This window comes from Panulirus ornatus, chromosome 64 (assembly GCF_036320965.1).
Source record: "Panulirus ornatus isolate Po-2019 chromosome 64, ASM3632096v1, whole genome shotgun sequence".
In the NCBI taxonomy this organism is placed as follows: domain Eukaryota; kingdom Metazoa; phylum Arthropoda; class Malacostraca; order Decapoda; family Palinuridae; genus Panulirus; species Panulirus ornatus.
In genome coordinates, this window is record NC_092287.1 from 10,688,450 (window position 1) to 10,710,296 (window position 21,847).

General features: G+C 40.0%; 1 protein-coding gene across 1 annotated transcript in view; it reads right to left on the reverse strand.

Annotated features, from left to right (window-relative positions):
• The window catches only part of LOC139746291 (neural-cadherin-like), a 169,988-nt gene that overhangs the window by 25,375 nt on the left and 122,766 nt on the right, over positions 1–21,847 (reverse strand). The window contains 6 exon segments of the mRNA XM_071657380.1: positions 4,706–4,938; positions 10,641–10,830; positions 17,818–18,172; positions 18,287–18,634; positions 18,924–19,169; positions 19,464–19,809. Of these exon segments, the coding sequence (XP_071513481.1) occupies positions 4,706–4,938; positions 10,641–10,830; positions 17,818–18,172; positions 18,287–18,634; positions 18,924–19,169; positions 19,464–19,809 (1,718 nt within the window).

Here is a 21,847-nt window from a genome sequence, read left to right on the forward strand (position 1 = left end):
AAGTTGATAGTAAATGTGAATAAGAGCAAGGTTATTAGGTACAGTAGGGTTGAGGGTCAAGTCTATTGGGAGGTAAGTATATATATGTATATGGGATGTATTTAGGGAATCAGTGATGGATTGCGCAAAAGATGCTTGTGGCATGAGAAGAGTGGGAGGTGGGTTGATTAGAAAGGGTAGTGAGTGGTGGGATGAAGAAGTAAGATTATTAGTGAAAGAGAAGAGAGAGGCATTTGGACGATTTTTGCAGGGAAAAAATGCAATTGAGTGGGAGATGTATAAAAGAAAGAGACAGAAGGTCAAGCGAAAGGTGCAAGAGGTGAAAAAGAGGGCAAATGAGAGTTGGGGTGAGAGAGTATCATTAAATTTTAGGGAGAATAAAAAGATGTTCTGGAAGGAGGTAAATAAAGTGCGTAAGACAAGGGAGCAAATGGGAACTTCAGTGAAGGGCGCTAATGGGGAGGTGATAACAAGTAGTGGTGATGTGAGGAGATGGAGTGAGTATTTTGAAGGTTTGTTGAATGTGTTTGATGATAGAGTGGCAGATATAGGGTGTTTTGGTCGAGGTGGTGTGCAAAGTGAGAGGGTTTGGGAAAATGATTTGGTAAACAGAGAAGAGGTAGTATAAGCTTTGCGGAAGATGAAAGCCGGCAAGGCAGCAGGTTCAGATGGTATTGCAGTGGAATATATTAAAAAAGGGGGTGACTGTATTATTGACTGGTTGGTAAGGTTATTTAATGTATGTATGACTCATGGTGAGGTGCCTGAGGATTGGCGGAATGCGTGCATAGTGCCATTGTACAAAGGCAAAGGGGATAAGAGTGAGTGCTCAAATTACAGAGGTATAAGTTTTTTGAGTATTCCTGGTAAATTACATGGGAGGGTATTGATTGAGAGGGTGAAGGCATATACAGAGCATCAGATTGGGGAAGAGCAGTATGGTTTCAGAAGTGGTAGAGGATGTGTGGATCAGGTGTTTGCTTTGAAGAATGTATGTGAGAAATACTTAGAAAAGCAAATGGATTTGTATGTAGCATTTATGGATCTGGAGAAGGCATATGATAGAGTTGATAGAGATGCTCTGTGGAAGGTATTAAGAATATATGGTGTGGGAGGCAAGTTGTTAGAAGCAGTGAAAAGTTTTTATCGAGGATGTAAGGCATGTGTATGTGTAGGAAGAGAGGAAAGTGATTGGTTCTCAGTGAATGTAGGTTTGCGGCGGCAGGGGTGTGTGATGTCTCCATGGCTGTTTAATTTGTTTATGGATGGGGTTGTTAGGGAGGTAAATGCAAGAGTTTTGGAAAGAGGGGCAAGTATGAAGTCTGTTGGGGATGAGAGAGCTTGGGAAGTGAGTCAGTTGTTGTTCGCTGATGATACAGCGCTGGTGGCTGATTCATGTGAGAAACTGCAGAAGCTGGTGACTGAGTTTGGTAAAGTGTGTGAAAGAAGAAAGTTAAGAGTAAATGTGAATAAGAGCAAGGTTATTAGGTACAGTAGGGTTGAGGGTCAAGTCAATTGGGAGGTAATTTTGAATGGAGAAAAACTGGAGGAAGTAAAGTGTTTTAGATATCTGGGAGTGGATCTGGCAGCGGATGGAACCATGGAAGCGGAAGTTGATCATAGGGTGGGGGAGGGGGCGAAAATTCTGGGAGCCTTGAAGAATGTGTGGAAGTCGAGAACATTATCTCGGAAAGCAAAAATGGGTATGTTTGAAGGAATAGTGGTTCCAACAAATGTTGTATGGTTGCGAGGCGTGGGCTATGGATAGAGTTGTGCGCAGGAGGATGGATGTGCTGGAAATGAGATGTTTGAGGACAATGTGTGGTGTGAGGTGGTTTGATCGAGTGAGTAACGTAAGGGTAAGAGAGATGTGTGGAAATAAAAAGAGCGTGGTTGAGAGAGCAGAAGAGGGTGTTTTGAAAGTGGTTTGGGCACATGGAGAGAATGAGTGAGGAAAGATTGACCAAGAGGATATATGTGTCGGAGGTGGAGGGAACGAGGAGAAGTGGGAGACCAAACTGGAGGTGGAAAGATGGAGTGAAAAAGATTTTGTGTGATCGGGGCCTGAACATGCAGGAGGGTGAAAGGAGGGCAAGGAATAGAGTGAATTGCATCGATGTGGTATACCGGGGTTGACGTGCTGTCATTGGATTGAATCAAGGCATGTGAAGCGTCTGGGGTAAACCATGGAAAGCTGTGTAGGTATGTATATTTGCGTGTGTGGACGTATGTATATACATGTGTATGGGGGGGGGGTTTGGCCATTTCTTTCGTCTGTTTCCTTGCGCTACCTCGCAAACGCGGGAGACAGCGACAAAAAAAAAATATATATATATATATATATATATATATATATATATATATATATATATATATATATATATATATATATATAATCCCTGGGTATAGGGGAGAAAGAATACTACCCATGTATTCCCTGCGTGTCGTAGAAGGCAACTAAAAGGGAAGGAGCGGGGGCCTGGAAATCCTCCCCTCTCGATTTTAATTTTCCAAAAGAAGCAACAGAGAAGAGGGCCAAGTGAGGATGTTCCCTCAAAGTATGAAAAAAATATATATACATATATTATCCCTAGAGACAGGGGAGAAAGAATACTTCCCACGTATTCCCTGCGTGTCGTAGAAGGCGACTAAAAGGGGAGGGAGCCGTGGGGCTGGAAATCCTCCCCTCTCGTTTTTTTTTTATTTTCCAAAAGAAGGAACAGAGAAGGGGGCTAGGTGAGGATATTCCTCTAAAGGCCCAGTCCTCTGTTCTTAACGCTACCTTGCTAACGCAGGAAATGGCAAATAGTTTGAAAAAAAAAAAATATTATCCCTTGGAATAACGAAGAAAGGATATTTCCCACGTATTTCCTGCGTGTCGAAGAAGACGACTAAAAGGGGAGGGAGCGGGGAGCTGGAAATCCTCCCCTCTTGTTCCTTTTTTCTAGTTTTCCAAAAGAAGGGCCAGAGAAGGGGGCCAGGTGAGGATATTCCCTCAAAGGCCCACTCCTCTGTTCTTAACTGCTACCTCGCTAAAGCAGGAAATGGCAAATATTATGTAAGAAAAAAGAAAGAATATATATCTGAGATAGGGGAGAAAAAATACTTCCCACGTATCCCCTGCGTGTTGTAGAAGGCTACTAAAAGGGGAGGGAGCAGTTGGCTAGAAATCCTCCCCTCTCATTTCTTAATTTTCCAAAAGAGGAACAGAGAAGGGGGCCAAGTGAGGATATACCCTCAAAGGCTCTGTCCTCCATTCTTAACGCTACCTCGCTAATGCAGGAAATGGCGAATAGTATGCCATGTCAGCTAACATGGCAAAAAAGAATACTTTCCATGTATTCCCTGTGTGTCATAGAAGGTGATTAAAAGGGAAGGGAGCATGGGACTGGAAAGCCTCCCCTCCCATTTTTTATGTTCCAAATCAAGGAACAGAAAGGGGCCAAGTGAGGATATTTCATCCAAGGCTCAGTTCTCTGTCTTTAACGCTACCTCACTAACGCAGAAAATGGCGAATATGTATGAAAAAATAAAATCATACATAGAATCCCAAAAAGCAAACACTTCATCTTTAAATACAGCTAAAGCAACAAACCAGAAAATTATATCCCACACTTCAAATGTCTTGTCTTTTTTCCCTCAAATGAATATTGCTATAACATGAAACTCCAGCCATTCCATCTAAAACATTTACAGTGTTTAGGACTATAAAAACAGTATATATTCAATCATGCACTGTCTTCATGTAAAGTCAAGCCAAATCTATCCATTTCCTGTTATGAAATACAGTACTGTAAAAGAATATATGCTAACAAATGTATGGTAGTGAAACTTTTGAGAATACTTTTAGCCATTTTTGTGCTTGCTGTATTCTACCCTCATTCAAACTGATTGTGTTCTGTGGTTTTCACTGATGTTACCTTCGTTTAACATATAATTAATGTTATATAAATCATACACTATATGTCACTAATCATTTAACAGGGATAAACAGGTGATACTGGTTGCTCTGGAACATGAACCATTTCCACCTGCTTGTCTAAATATTCAAAATTATGGAAACAATGGAAGATGTGGATGCATTCAGATATTTGGGAGTAAAGTTTAATGTGCAGGAGGAAAGATGAATATGGAAGTAGCTCATTCAAGACAGTAAAATTAAAGGTACATTGCAAGATTTGGTGAACAAGAAACATTCAAGTAAAGAATATGCAAGAAACTTTCATGAGGGAGTACCTGTCCTATCACTGATGTAGAGGTGTGAAACTAAGGTTAATGGGTCAAGACAAGTATAAGATAAAAGCAGTAGAGATGAATGATAAACACAGTATAGTTGGAATTAAGCAGGTAGATGGAATAATAAGGATCTGAGAAGTTCATGAAAGAGGCATAGGCTGGAAGTTTTAAGAATGGTATGGTTGTGTAAAAGGTAAGTAGGTTTGGTTGCTACAGCCCTAAACCTGTAAAACTGTGAAAGCTACAATATTTTCTTAATCAATTATCAACTCATTATAATCATACACAGAGAACACATGAAAAATGAACTCTTGAGCTGCAGGTAAGAGAACACTGTAAGTAACATATTGGTTAAGTAATTACACTTCAATTATCATTTAAACACACCAGAAAAGGAAAAAATTACAACAAAGGATGACAAAAAAAGGATATTGGCAGAAATATTATCCATAACAGTGCCAAGACCTACCAATGATGAGGAGAGATAGTGTAATTGCTGCTATGGCCATGGGTGCTGAGAGGGGTTGTGTGTCAGTGGGAAGCTTAGCCCACTCACAGTTATCTCCTGTGTGAGATGGAACACAAGCACAGTGGTAGCCAGGTTGCAGGTTGTGACAGGTGCCCCCATGCAGACATGGCTGAAATACACACTCATCCACATCTTGACAGCTAAGGCCCACCAGCTGTTGACCTGGCTCACAGCTGTAAATTTTTGTGAAATGGTTAGTACACATTTTCATTCTTAATCCCATTCATAATGATTATATTATATTATATCATTTCAGCTACATATCAACATATCTTTTAATATATATCAAAGTGACTGTAAAGGTCAGACAGAGAAAGAATATTTAGAAGTGCATTTAATGTCACCAAATCTTTGTCTTTTAACACAATGTTGAATAGAAAAAAGGAATTTTATAAAAAAAAAAAGAAAAAAGCTATAATGGCATTCTTATCTTCAAGATTTTGATTCCTTAATCCCCCTTTTACAACTCTGATATATAAAATAGTGCTAATACAATAGTTCTCAATAGGTATCATGCCATAAAACAGTATCTAGCTACAAACAATCACAAAAAGTATGAAAATTCCAGAAAAAATATTGCTCCATAAAAGAATTCATTTATATCATTCAGAGCACAGAACATCAGGTGATATAGTGGCAAAATATCCAAAAAATCTGAAATCTGAAAAAATCTTTCGATATTTATCTTGACAAATCAGAAGCCTAAAAATTTGATTTCTACTTTTGAGAAACTCCCACACCAGCAACCTATCCAAACATCTGATACTGAATTCACTTGCTTTATTGTTGTTTTATAAGCTCATGGAAGTGAAATAATGAAGCTGATCATAACTCCCAAAAGATACATGTTGTCTACATACAATCAAATAATAAAAACAGATCTGTCTAAACAACAATGTTGTTGTAGCAGTTGCCAAAAGAACTGCCAAAAAAAAAAATGCCTTGAGTAAAGAAGCAGGAAAAAAAATATCCTCTTGAAAACAAAAAACAGTACCATAGTAGTTAATTTAGGGACTCATTTTTAAACTAAAAAGAAGTATGAAGAGCATATATATTAAGCAGTTCTGCCCAATCAAGGCAAATGGAATCCAACAGGAATTGCTGATCTACATCATCACTGGATTTCAATGCAACCTTACCCCTGGGATGAGCTACCTTAGTGTGATGTGCAAGTGACCACTGAAGCATTCACTGCTATACAGTACAAGTGCTTCTATATAGATAATTTTCTTTTTAAGCATGTATTTCTTGAACAGTACACAAACTATCATATTTCATTCTGTTCTTTCAGAGGGAAACATCCATTTGTGTTTTCTACATCTACAATGTTGTCTTTAGGATAATTCTAAACTGATAATTCCTGAAAACTGATAGGCACTAAGGAAATTCATAATGTACATGGTAATTTCAGGATACAGCTTCAATGGAACATGGCCTCTCATCCAGATTTATCCCAGGTTTTGCTTTGGCTGCCCAGGGGAGTTGCTTCTCTATGCATTAGGGGCATCAGACAAGTGAGAGATAAAACAAGAAACCCTGCTAGCATTGAAAATCATTTTTTTTTTCATTTACATGATTGTCTTTTATTCACCTCAGCAAGGCAGCAACAAGAACAACTGAATTGTGGTCTCATTTTAATATATCCACTCTCTCTAACTGCCATGCATAACATGCCAAAACTGGAGCCTACCGTCCAGAGACAAGCCCTGCATACTCTTATAGTTGATGATGACAATATCATATGTCTGGTTCAGCCCTTAGACAGCATGTCACTTGCCATATACTACAAAAATCCAATTCATTCTTTCTATTGTATACCTCATGTATCATAAATGCTCAGGTCCCAACATCCCAGAGCCTCCTCACTCCATCCTTCCAACACAGTTTCTCAACCTTAAATTCCCCCCAAACACCCTTCCATTTATGACACACATATCCTTTTAATTAATCTTTCTTCATTCATCCTCCTCATATATCTGAACCATTTCAGGTCACTTTGGACAGCCCTCTCTCTTATGCTATTATTCCTTACAATTTCATCCTGCCACACATCACTTAATGTTGTCAGGGGTTTCATTTATCAACATATCCACTCTCTTTCCTCTTTTCTTTTGCACTGAAGGCCTAAGACTCACTTCCACTCAGCAAGCTGCTTTATCACATGATGACTATATGACTGTTAGTAACTCAACAGTGGGTCATTGTGGTTCACTTTTTCTCTAAAATGCTGTACTTTAGAGCTCTTTGCTATCTCATGTCTTTCCTAACAGGCACAATCAGCTCCTTTTCAAAAGCAGTTTTCCTTCTCTCCAGTAACTTAGATTGTTATTCTTGTTTTCTTTCACTTCTCTTTTTCATAGGATCTTGCCATGTTTATTTAAAGGCAGGCCACAGTGAAGACTTCTGTCCATGACTGAAGCAATAATAATGATGATAATAATAATGGAAAGAATGAGTGAGGAAAGATTGACAAAAAGGATATATGTGTCAGAGGTGGGGGGAACGAGGAGAAGTGGTAGACCATGTTGAGGTGAAAGGATGGAGTGAAAAAGATCTTGAGCAATTGGGGCCTGAACATACAGGAAGGTTAAAGACACGTAAGGAATAGAGTGAATTGGAATGACGTGGTATACCAGGGTCGATGTGCTGTCAATGGACTGAACCAGGGCATGTGAAGCATCTGGGGTAAACTATGGAAAGTTTTGTGGGGCCTAGATGTGGAAAGGGAGCTGTGGTTTCAGTGCATTACACATGACAGCTAGAGATTGAGTGTGAACAAATGAGGCCTTTGTTGTCTTTTCCTAGCGCTACCTCGTGTGCACGCGGGGGGAGGGGGTATCATTTCATTTGTGGTGGGGTGGTGGCAGGAGTGGATGAAGGCAGCATGTATGAATATGTATGTGTGTATATATGTATATGTCTGTGCATGTATATGTATGTATACATTGAAATGTATAGGTATGTATATGTGCATGTGTGGGCGTTTATGTATATAAATGTATATGTGGGTGGGTTGGGCCATTCTTTCATCTGTTTCCTTGCACTACCTCACTAATGCAGGAGACAGTGACAAAGTATATAATAAAAATAATAGAATGATAATAATCATAATGGAAAAATAATAATAATAATAATAATAATAATAATAATAATAATAATAATATATTTATATTTATTTATTTTGCTTTGTCGCTGTCTCCCGCATTTGCGAGGTAGCGCAAGGAAACAGACGAAAGAAATGGCCCAACCCACCCCCATACACAATGTATACACATACACGTCCACACACGCAAATATACATACCTATACATCCCAATGTACACATATATATACACACACAAGACACATACATATATACCCATGCACACAATTCACACTGTCTGCCTTTATTCATTCCCATCGCCACCTCGCCACACATGGAATACCATCCCCCTCCCCCCTCATGTGTGCGAGGTAGCACTAGGAAAAGACAACAAAGGCCCCATTCGTTCACACTCAGCCTCTAGCTGTCATGCAATAATGCCCTGAAACCACAGCTCCCTTTCAACATCCAGGCCCCACACAACTTTCCATGGTTTACCCAAGAAGCTTCACATGCCCTGATTCAATCCACTGACAGCACGTCAACCCCGGTATACCACATCGATCCAATTCACTCTATTCCTTGCCCTCCTTTCACCCTCCTGCATGTTCAGGCCCCGATCACACAAAATCTTTTTCACTCCATCTTTCCACCTCCAATTTGGTCTCCCACTTCTCCTCGTTCCCTCCACCTCCGACACATATATCCTCTCGATCAATCTTTCCTCACTCATTCTCTCTATGTGCCCAAACCATTTCAAAACACCCTCTTCTGCTCTCTCAACCATGCTCTTTTTATTTCCACACATCTCTCTTACCCTTACATTACTTACTCGATCAAACCACCTCACACCACACACTGTCCTCAAACATCTCATTTCCAGCACATCCACCCTCCTGCGCACAACTCTATCCATAGCCCACGCCTCGCAACCATACAACATTGCTGGAACCACTATTCCTTCAAACATACCCATTTTTGCTTTCCGAGATAATGTTCTTGACTTGCACACATTCTTCAAGGCTCCCAGGATTTTCGCCCCCTCCCCCACCCTATGATTCACTTCCGCTTCCATGGTTCCATCCGCTGCCAGATTCACTCCCAGATATCTAAAGCACTTTACTTCCTCCAGTTTTTCTCCATTCAAACTTACCTCCCAATTGACGTGACCCTCAACCCTACTGTACCTAATAACCTTGCTCTTATTCACATTTACTCTTTACTTTCTTCTTTCACACACTTTATCAAACTCAGTCACCAGCTTCTGCAGTTTCTCACATGAATCAGCCACCAGCGCTGTATCATCAGCGAAACAACAACAATAATAATAATAATAATGACAATGATTATATTGTATAATGATAAGCTAAACTTTTGAGAAGAAAAAAATGCAATGGGAATATATTTGATGTTAATCCATGTGTTCATTAATGTAATCTCTAGAATATGACTTTTCCCTTGCTGGACACAGTAGTCCAGTGCATCACCTTGGCCAGCATCTAGTAAACAGTTATTGCTTTTTACTTCACACCATTTTCACATAAGTCATGGGCTTTTTTGTATAGGTAGCACACTAAAAAATGCTTCTTGAAAAATACAATTAACAAAAAATAGTGAGAATGTCATTCTCCCAAAGTAAGTGATCCCCATGCATATGCCGTACAATTGATGAAAATTGCATCATAAAGCAACATAGACACTGATAAGGCTTTCTAGTAGCTTCATTTGCATACTGAAAGAATGTGACCTAGTTAGTATCAAATGATTATCCCTGCGAGTACTTTATCAAATATGTTCCATTACAGCTGTAAATCTATCATAGAGGATTTTCTGAATGACAGAAATTTGCCTACAACACACAAGGCTGCTCTCACCACTTAAAAAGCCTTCCTCATTAGATATAAATAATGGAGAAATTTATTTATGAAGAATCAAATAATGAAACAAAAGAAAAAGACAGGTAGGACACAAGTTTTTTCTGGTTGGCCTTTATCAAGGACAGCCTCATCATTTCTCACATTTAAAATGATATATTTTAAGTTTATGTATCTATCTATTTATATCTCTGATGCTTGTTCCAAGTGGTACTACCTCAAGGAAAGGGGTTGGCCACGCCAACAGTCTCCATAACTAGTGAACTCCAGTGCCGCTTCTCAGCCTTTAGCGCACCTTAACAGGCCACAGGTAGAGGGCAACTCTAAGGCAGTGTATGCTGAGGCTCCTACCCAATGTTGCTATTGACTACTTCTACCTAATGCTCATACCTACCACTTCTACCTAATGTTTCTGCCTAATGCTCCAGCCGAAATGTTCCTACCCACTACTTCTATCTACTGCTCCTTTTATTTTGCCGAAAGGCAGGGTTAGTGCATAGTGCTAACCTCAGGAAAATATAGAGTTATGAAGAATGAGCTGTGTGAGTTAAGTGTTGTCAAGTGCTAAGTGTGACAAAGTGAGATTTTATGTGTGTGGATAGAATGCCAGTAGTCTGTGTGTGGGTGAGGCAGAAAGAAAAGACAGCTACCTGAGTTAGTGGATTGCAATTTGACAACCACTGAGTTGCTGGCTCACTATGTAGCCATCACTAACCCTCCCAATACCCAGGCAATATACCTCCTTGGTCTTTGGCTTCCAACCAAACTACTATCTAATTTAAGTTAATATTTTGAAAATATGATTTCTAACTCTTTTGATCTTATCCATCTCCTTACACTTTTTCTGTCCTTTTTCCCAAACTCTATCCTTATTCCACACTTACCCATGCTTCCTCCAACCTATAACCTGAGTCCTCACCTACAAGTTGCATGTCGCCAGGAATCATGGCAAGAAAGAGGAGGTACACAAGTGGTGGACATACAAAAGTCAGGGGCAGAACATCCATACTCCATATTCTGTTGTGTCATCACCTGGCCCCAGACAGTTTCATTAATGGAGGGAGGTAGTGGAATGGAGTGGTCAGACACACGTACATCGTCAATGCAACCTGCCAAATGAGACAATTATGAATGGTCATATGTAAAAACTATTTATGAATATTCTCTCCTTAAGTTTATACCTTCTGCCTTTAGCGAGGTAGCTTCAGAAACAAAAGAATAATTATCTTATACGCACACATTCAGTCTTTCATACTCATTTGTATTGAACTAAAACCAGAGATGTCTATTCAAAGCCATATCTAACAAGCTACTCCAACATTAACCATGACCACTTTATAAGCCTTGTTTCTATTCAGTGACTGAATAGTATTCACTTTTTTTTTTTAGAGAGACTGACATGTCAGGGACAAAACATGCCCCAATTAAAGGCCATCTCGAGTGAAGAATATGGTAAAAGAAAACTAAAGTAGAAATCAATCAGGGTTCCACACGTGCTTATGGACCTAACTTTTAAAGGAGGAAAGGTTATATCAAAACAGAAAGATAAAAAAGGAGGAGAATTCTACAGTTTTGTTCGAGGGAAGGAGGTTCCATAACACTCAATCCTTTGAAGGTTGGTCTTCACAGAGAAACTGTGGGAAGCAGCAGCCAAATGTGTCCCTTGGGTCCAAAACAGAGGGTGGGGAAACATACAGACAGCACAAGAGAAAAGAGGCCAATATACTTTCCATAGAATAGAGAGAGAAAACCAATATAGTGGCATATGGAATGGGAGGGATGAAGATAAATGAAACCAGGAGAATCAATGACACAGAGGGCTTTTTGATTTCATTCTGGTTTAAAGAGGTTGAGAATGAGCCATCCCAGACAGTGGAATTTAGGGATGGGGGGACTGAAGTCCTTACATTTTTCTTGCCTAATAATCTTGAATAAAAATCAATCACCCTATTCTAGACAATTACAACCATTCTTGCAATGCTAAGGATCTGTTTTTCACCTCCAGTACTTTGCACTATAGCTATATAGTATCACCTCCAGTTAGCTCACAACATCACAATCTTGCAACAGACCCCCTTAAACATCAGTCCTGGTCTTGCATTTTCATAGCACTAACTGGATGAACTTACAGTATTTTATTCATTTTTCTTGGGAAGATATTTCCTTTGCATGAGAGATGATTTTGCCTCTGCTAAGAGAATAGCAGAGAAAGTTCTTGCAGGTATGGAGGCACATATACCTTCTCCCTCTATGATTATCTCTTCTTTCAATTCACAATCCAATCAGTCTAGTAAATTGGCCATCCAAGCAAGGGATTTTTCATTATACTGGACCCAGAAAGACTCTTCCTTTGACTTGCTTTTAGCTTTGATCTCCACCTGAATTTATTAAAAATAAGTTATTCAAGGTGAACTACCCATGTCTACAAAGGCAGTAAGACCGCATCCTCATGTAGTTTTAGGTCTTCATATCTTGGATTAAGAGGATCCGACAACTTCTGTCGTTATCCATTGCTATCCTATGAAGAATCCCATTATCTTATGTCCTCTCTTCTCCTTTTCTTGGATAACTGGCATTCCATCACCTCAATACAACTCTTCCTATTTGTAAGCGCCTTATTGTCTCTTCATACAGTACTAAAAAGATTTCATTTTAGATACCAGCAAGGCATATGAACAAAATGGTATCACTCATGTTTTCAAGGAGATTGATTCTGAAGTATGCTTGCTCACCCTTTCCCTGCTTGGAAAAAGTATCACAGTCTATCCCAAGCTTATCTATCATCCAAATGTTTTGTCTTCTATAATTTCTAAACTCTCTGAATTCCTCCTCATCTACCACTTCCTTAAGGAATCTTAAGGAATACTGAATCTCAAGTCATCGTTCTGATTATCAGTACAAATTTCTAAAGAGAAATTCACTGCTGATACTAAAAGTGATTAGTTATCTTCTCAGAGAAACTGCAGGGAACTGATTGTTGTTTGATATCTACCACACTTTTTTTATTATTTTTTTATTTTGCTTTGTCGCTGTCTCCCGCGTTTGCGAGGTAGCGCAAGGAAACAGACGAAAGAAATGGCCCAACCCACCCCCATACACATGTATATACATACACGTCCAAACACGCAAATATACATACCTATACATCTCAATGTACACATATATATACACACACAGACACATACATATATACCCATGCACACAATTCACACTGTCTGCCTTTATTCATTCCCATCGCCACCTCGCTACACATGGAATACCATCCCCCTCCCCCCTCATGTGTGCGAGGTAGCGCTAGGAAAAGACAACAAAGGCCCCATTCGTTCACACTCAGTCTCTAGCTGTCATGCAATAATGCCCGAAACCACAGCTCCCTTTCCACATCCAGGCCCCACACAACTTTCCATGGTTTACCCCAGACGCTTCACATGCCCTGATTCAATCCACTGACAGCACGTCAACCCCGGTATACCACATCGATCCAATTCACTCTATTCCTTGCCCTCCTTTCACCCTCCTGCATGTTCAGGCCCCGATCACTCAAAATCTTTTTCGCTCCATCTTTCCACCTCCAATTTGGTCTCCCACTTCTCCTCGTTCCCTCCACCTCTGACACATATATCCTCTTGGTCAATCTTTCCTCACTCATTCTCTCCATGTGCCCAAACCATTTCAAAACACCCTCTTCTGCCCTCTCAACCACACTCTTTTTATTTCCACACATCTCTCTTACCCTTACATTACTTACTCGATCAAACCACCTCACACCACACATTGTCCTCAAACATCTCATTTCCAGCACATCCACCCTCCTGCGAACAACTCTATCCATAGCCCACGCCTCGCAACCATACAACATTGTTGGAACCACTATTCCTTCAAACATACCCATTTTTGCTTTCCGAGATAATGTTCTCGACTTCCACACATTCTTCAAGGCTCCCAGGATTTTTGCCCCCTCCCCCACCCTATGATTCACTTCCGCTTCCATGGTTCCATCCGCTGCCAGATCCACTCCCAGATATCTAAAACACTTTACTTCCTCCAGTTTTTCTCCATTCAAACTTACCTCCCAATTGACTTGACCCTCAACCCTACTGTACCTAATAACCTTGCTCTATTCACATTTACTCTTAACTTTCTTCTTTCACACACTTTACCAAACTCAGTCACCAGCTTCTACAGTTTCTCACATGAATCAGCCACCAGCGCTGTATCATCAGCGAACAACAACTGACTCACTTCCCAAGCTCTCTCATCCACAACAGACTTCATACTTGCCCCTCTTTCCAAAACTCTTGCATTCACCTCCCTAACAACCCCATCCATAAACAAATTAAACAACCATGGAGACATCACACACCCCAGCCACAAACCTACATTCACTGAGAACCAATCACTTTCCTCTCTTCCTACACGTACACATGCCTTACATCCTTGATAAAAACTTTTCACTGCTTCTAACAACTTGCCTCCCACACCATATATTCTTAATACCTTCCACAGAGCATCTCTATCAACTCTATCATATGCCTTCTCCAGATCCATAAATGCTACATACAGATCCATTTGCTTTTCTAAGTATTTCTCAAATACATTCTTCAAAGCAAACACCTGATCCACACATCCTCTACCACTTCTGAAACCACACTGCTCTTCCCCAATCTGATGCTCTGTACATGCCTTCACCCTCTCAATCAATACCCTCCCATATAATTTACCAGGAGTACTCAACAAACTTATACCTCTGTAATTTGAGCACTCACTCTTATCCCCTTTGCCTTTGTACAATGGCACTATGCACGCATTCTGCCAATCCTCACGCACCTCACCATGAGTCATACATACATTAAATAACCTTACCAACCAGTCAACAATACAGTCACCCCCTTTTTTAATAGATTCCACTGCAATACCATCCAAACCTGCTGCCTAGCCGGCTTTCATCTTCCGCAAAGCTTTTACTACCTCTTCTCTGTTTACCAAATCATTTTCCCTAACCACACCTTTAACATGACTTAATATCCAAGCTCCTCTTTTGGTTTTCATCCTTCACACTGTTCATTTACATTTAGTATCTCTTAGCAGCCAGTTTCCATAACTACTGATAGATGAATATCTCCCACTTTCCCTATTACCAAAGGTTTCCTTAGGGTTATGTCCTGTCTCCTATCTTCCTCTCTTTGATATCAATGAACTCCTCTCTTCAACAAAAAACCCAAATAATCAACATAATAACAAAAATATGTAATTCCTCAGCTTCTTTCAAATCTGCTCCATTTCTTGCTTACTGTATATGTTGTCGAATCACAGTTACCTCCATAAACTTGAATTTGGACAAGGTTTTCACGTGAGGACCCTTTTTCCTTTTAAAACCCCATCAACTTTTCAATCTTGTTTCATGTGAGTGTTGTATTCCTACAACTAAGGATCCTTTTCCCTTTTAAAACCCCATCAACTTTTCTATCTTGTTCAATGGTTTTATGATGCTATCACTCACACAAATAAATCTGTGTTATCAACATAGCCTCTAATTCATCTTATGAAATCTACACAAACTGCTAATTCTGCCCTTAATAAAAGGAGATGATCATCTGCTAAGGAATCTTTTCTTCTAAGCAGCAGTTTTTCCAATTATAAAAGGATTAATCTAATGCTCTATAGAATGCCAGTTCAGCACATGGGGAGGATGTAGGTCTACCTACTTACTTCACTGTGTTGAATCAAGAACAAACCAAATGATAAATTTTCCCAATCTGATCTCAAACCTTAATCCATGCCAAAACCCAATCTTTGCTCCCTTTTCCTCCCTAATAGATATCATCTTAGCTTTAATACCAGGGAATTGGTTGATGGCATACCTTGCTATCAGAAATATTATGCATTACTCTGCAAAAACATGGAGTAGTATGATTATTCTGTGGCAAGAGCCATGTTTTTTAACTCTCCTGACATTGCTGTACTTTGAAGCTCGTAGATCTTCATTCTTCCCAACAGCTATGACCTGACTTATCAAATAGCAGGTCTTACTCAAAGAATCTTTTCCCCTCACTTCTTTAGACAACCTTATGTTTTGTTCAGATTCTGACCTTGATGTGGGCTTTTATCCAAAAATGAAGCCTCTAACAAATAAGATAACAAGTATTTAAGAGTGTGACTAGAACAAATTTAAGAGATGAAGCCCTAGGAGTTAGAATCATCCTCTTTATTGTGTTCAACTAAGTAATTAAGAACAGATAATCAAAATTACTGACATACTGGAAAGCTGTCGCAGGGAAGCTGTTCTTCTTGATCTATATAAATTGCTTTACAGGACTGGAAAGATACATGAATTCTTTTTTGTTAATGTTAAATCATTATACAAGTAGGGAGTGATGATCACCTTTTCATCAACCTAAAACCTGATAGATGAGCTACAGAGATGATTGTATGTATGACTAATGATGAACCTAATATCACTGTACAGCAGGGACAGGAAACAGAGAAAGGTCAAAGAAAGAAACAAAGGAAATGAATGTGTATAGATGAAAGGAACTTGTAGATGGACACATTACCTTACTTATTTCTAAAAAGCATTAAGAGAATTGTTAAGAGGGCAGAACATGTTGGTTGAAAGAAAAACAAAATATCTAATTGAATAGATAAGATGCTAAGTAGAATATTCACAATTTATATCAAATTCTTGATTAAAAGCATGTTTCACCAATAATGTTAACCTCCTTGAGGAAACAAAGAGATCTGACAAAGAACATTCTTTAGATTCCAGCAAAGACAATCCCTATGATGAAGGACCAGAGTTATGTGCAGAGGTTTGCCGATATAAAACTGCTCACCATGGAAGAGAGGAAAGAAAGGAGACATAATGACAACTTTCAAGTTTCAGAATGAGGCTGACAATGTCAAATGAACATTTCTTTTGGATTTACCTTAGGAGTTACAACATATAACAAAGCAAGTTACAAACTGGATCCAAGGAAAAAAATAGTGATACTGGTGGATGAACTGAATGAGCCGAGTACTACCCATCTGGGTGTTGGAAGGATTAGTGATGGCTGCATACAGCCAGCACTTTGGTTATCAAATAGCACTCCTTTGACCCATGTAGCTGTCCTTTCTTTCTGCCTCACCCATAGGTGCACTAATGATATTCTATTTGCAAACATAAAATCTCTCCTTGCCACATATTAAATTTGACAATTGTTAACTGCACGACTCAGTCTTCACAATTCTAGATTTTCCTGCGGTAAGCCCTATGTGCTGGTCTGCCTTTTGGCAAAATGGTATGAGCAACAGACAGAAGTAGTAGGTAGGAATGTAAGACAGGAGTATCATGTAGAAACATTAGGTAGAAGTAGTGGGTAAGGGAATTAGCTGGGAGCATTAGGGAGAAGTAGTAGGTTGGAACATTATGCAGGAACATCACGTAGACACATTAGGTAGAAGTAGTTGGTAAGAACATTTAATAGGAACCTCTGAAAACACTGAGCTAGAGTTGCCCTCTGCCAGTGGACTATTGAGGTTGAGGCATTAAAGGTTAAGAAGCGGCACTGGAGTTCAACAGTCATGGAGACTTTTGCTGTGGCAGTTGCTGAGGGAGTTCCCATAGGATATGGGCATCAGAGATATAGATATATGGATAATTGAATAAAAGCCAAATGAAGCGACTGTGGATGCGGATAAAATAAAGATATGAAAACAGTTGGATGATGATAATGAAGCTTATGAGAAAAGGCACCATGAGCGATAAACTTCCTCTGTGCAAAAAGGTAAGTACAATAGTATACATGCATGCATGCCACTTCAAAACACAGGCACAAGAACTGTCTTAACATCAGCACATTGTGTTAACAAACAACGTGAGCAATTATTGTGTTTTCCCTTGACTTTTTATGAATCCTCAGATAATCTATCAATTCAGCTTCTTCATACTCAATAATTCTATCCTACTGACAATGAAATTGTATAAAAAAAATATATAATATTTAACCTGTTTAGAAAGCTTTCAATGTCTTGGTACCTAAATTCGTCAACAAAAATTCTTTCAATAATATGGAAGGTTTCCCTGTACAATCATTATAGTGCCAATTACTACTCACTGTCTTGAAGGTCATTGTGAACTTTCGTCAAAGAAAGGCCTACAAACTCTGGGATGCCGCCCACTGTCATTCCACCTTTCTTGTCAACAGTGAAAGACACAGGAGGCACAGTAACAACAGCCTGCATGTGTCCAGAGTTGGCGGTGGTGGTGGTGAGGAGAGATGCCAGTGTCTGATTCTGGCGCCATCCATCACCATCGTCTACAGAGATGATCATGTTATGTCCATGATGACCAACACGTACAGTGTGCCATGACCCATCGCCAATTGGGAAGCCCTCCAAACACACCTCCTGCATTGCCTGCATTGCTCGTGCTGCCCCAGACACTGATGCACACACCACTCCACCGCGTAACTGTCAAGCACATTAAAAAATTACAATTGAAAACAGCATTATTTTCATCAATAGTAGACAAGCATAATCATGAAAGAATACATCATGCTAGCTAGGTAAAAAGAATTAACTTACATGTAACTTCAAGGCACTAGACTGTTGAATGGTGGTCAGCTGTACCAGAAGACCATCAGGACGACCTCGTGTCCTAACTCGCAGCTGTAGTGTCAGGTGGTAGGGGTCTGGAGTGAAGGACAAAGCTATCCTCATGTATGAGGCCTGACCAAGTGCAACTGGTATGGTAGGCATGGCACACTTGGACCCTGTCCATCCTGGTCGACAGTCGCATCTAGGATCATCCAAGCCATTAACACAATGGCCTTGCAGACCACAGGAGGAAAACCCATTCCCACAGGCAAGTTCCTGTGGCCTACAGCCTCTCATAGTCTCACTACTGTATGCTGGCTCACCCAAGTCAACAAGCTGAGTAAAAGATATCATATAAGACTGTAGAACAAATGTGTGTTGGGTATATCAAAATGCAAAGAGATGCTAGGGAAAAGTTTTATGAATAATCATGAAATTTAAAAAAGAAAAAATCAAGGAAGTTACATCCAAGTCAATTTCAAGCCAAACCTACAATTGTGACAAAATGCAAAGTGCATGTATCTTGAAGTGACTATTGCATCAAGAAAATTTGAATCATTACAGAAGAATCTACTAAAAATGCTTTTTGAGGTTGTGTAGAAATGCAAACTTCATGCAAGTTTACCTCTCCATTAACTGTGAGGTGAGAGATGCAGCCATCTAAGGCTTGGTGTACCAAAGTGTTTGACCATCCAAAGTTTACAGACTGTGGGTATGGGTGGGCGAGGCCACCCACCTGCAGGGGTACACTACCAGCCCAGCTTTCTGTCACTTGTGTGGCCATCCATGGGGCCCTAGCAATGCAGTGGTCATGGGTGCTCTTGTCAACAGACCACCCTCTCCCACAGAGGTCCACCATTAGTGTTACTCCCTGAAGGATGTGAAGAAATGACTAGAAGCATCAAATTCATGATAGGAAAGAAAACCTGTATGGAAAACCAAGTCAAAAGCAAATGACATTCATAAAGGAGAAGTTATTAGAACATAAGATACACAAATAATCTATATTTTCTCCTCATCTGTGTGAGCATTTGACAATATCTCAGCTCTAAACAAAACATGATCAATTTTGTATAATCATGTGAAATAAAAAAAAAACATACAGGAACCTTTCCTTACTATCAAAATTGTATGGCCATAAAAAAAGAAATGAAAGTAATGTTACCTGAGGGTTGAGATGCAGGTGGAGTGTGTGCCAGGTGCCAGTGTTGAGTGTCGTGTTCACCTGCAGCTTCACTGGTCCCCTAACACCTTCCAGTACCACCTGTGGCTGCCCATCTACCAACTGCAGTGCCATCATGGGCGTGGGTGGATAGTGAGAATGGGAGGTGGTGGATGACAGTGGTCCTGAGTAAAGGATCAGCGCGTGAGGGCATCGTGTAAGGAGGCGTAAGGAGAGAGTTGTGGGGAGACAAGGAGGCAGTGGCTTGACCCAAGCCCAGCCAGACCCGGAGAAGGTACGAGCAAGGACCTTACACCGGGGACCCCAAGACCCGCCTGGACACACACACCTGCAAGAGACCACGACATGCATGAGATTATCAAGTCTGATCAGATGCTGAGGAGTTGGAAAAGGTTTCATGATCTTTTTATGACGAGAAATGTTTACTGAGGATGTAGAAATGGACAGGAAGACTAATGAAGACTGGATGGCAATCTTTTGCTTATAAGCAAGATCTATTACTGTTTGGTTTCACATAGTTATTGGTTGGCTTTCTCGACTGTGAAGTAGTGAAAACTGGCATCAGGTAAAACTGGGAAGTGCAGCTGGCAGAGATGGAGTTTTAGATCAATTTCTTTGAATGAGAAAAAAGAAACTGGAGAATCAGATTATGATATGCTACAAAGATAAGAGAGTGGGATCCTCATATAGAAAAGCTGAGATTACATTTAAGTAGAAAAAAGTACTTTGCGCATCCTTCTCTCATTTTGCATGAGTTCACACTGCATAGATTCAGTACTGTACAGTTTTTTTTACACCTAACATTCACTAAACACATAGGGAGGTCAAACATATACAGGATAAGCCGAAGTCTTGACATTGCCTGCTTTAAAACCGAAACTCATGATGAACGAGTCCTGAGTGTGGCACAATTCTTTTATTTATTTATTCATCATTAGTATTATCAATATCATTGTTATGATATTGATCGGTTTTCCGCATCAGCGAGGTGGTGCCAGGAAACAGAAGAACGACCCATCCATTCATATATATATATATATATATATATATATATATATATATATATATATATATATATATTTGAATTATACTTTGTCGCTGTCTCCCGCGTTAGCGAGGTAGCGCAAGGAAACAGACGAAAGAATGGCCCAACCCAACCACATCTATATGTATATACACACACGTCCACACATGCACACATACATACCTATACATCTCAACGTATACATATATATACACACATAGACATATACATATATACACATGTACATAATTCATATATATATATATATATATATATATATATATATATATATATATATATATATATATATATATATATATATATCACATATTTATATAGGGTGGGGAGGGGCGAAAATTCTGGGAGCCCTGAAAAATGTTTGGAAGTCGAGAACATTATCTCGGAAAGCAAAAATGGCTATGTTTGAAGGAATAGTGGTTCCAACAATGTTGTATGGGTGCGAGGCGTGGGCTATGGATAGAGTTGTGCGCAGAAGGGTGGATGTGCTGGAAATGAGATGTTTGAGGACAATATGTGGTGTGAGGTGCTTTGATCGAGTAAGTAATGTAAGGGTAAGAGAGATGTGTGGAAATAAAAAGAGTGTGGTTGAGAGAGCAGAAGATGGTATTTTGAAATGGTTTGGTCACATGGAGAGAATGAGTGAGGAAAGATTGACCAAGAGGATATATGTGTCAGAGGCGGAGGGAACGAGGAGAAGTGGGAGACCAAATTGGAGGTGGAAAGAAGGAGTGAAAAAGATTTTGAGTGATCGGGGCCTGAACATGCAGGAGGGTGAAAGGCGTGCACGGAATAAAGTGAATTGGAACGATGTGGTATACCGGGGTCGACGTGCTGTCAATGGATTCAACCAGGGCATGTGAAGCGTCTGGGGTAAACCATGGAAAGTTCCGTGGGGCCTGGATGTGGAAAGGGAGCTGTGGTTTCGGTGCATTATTACATGACAGCTAGAGACTGAGTGTGAACGAATGGGGCCTTCGTTGTCTTTTCCTAGCGCTACCTCGCGCACATGAGGGGGTAGGGGGTTGTTATTCCATGTGTGGCGAGGTGGCGATGGGAATAAATAAAGGCAGACAGTATGAATTATGTACATGTGTATATATGTATATGTCTGTGTGTGTATAAATATATGGGTACGTTGAGATGTACAGGTATGTATATGTGCGTGTGTGGACGTGTATGTATATACGTGTGTATGTGGACGTGTATGTATATACGTGTGTATGTGGGTGGGTTGGGCCATTCTTTCGTCTGTTTCTTGCGCTACCTCGCTAACGCGGGAGACAGCGACAAAGCAGTATATATATATATATATATATATATA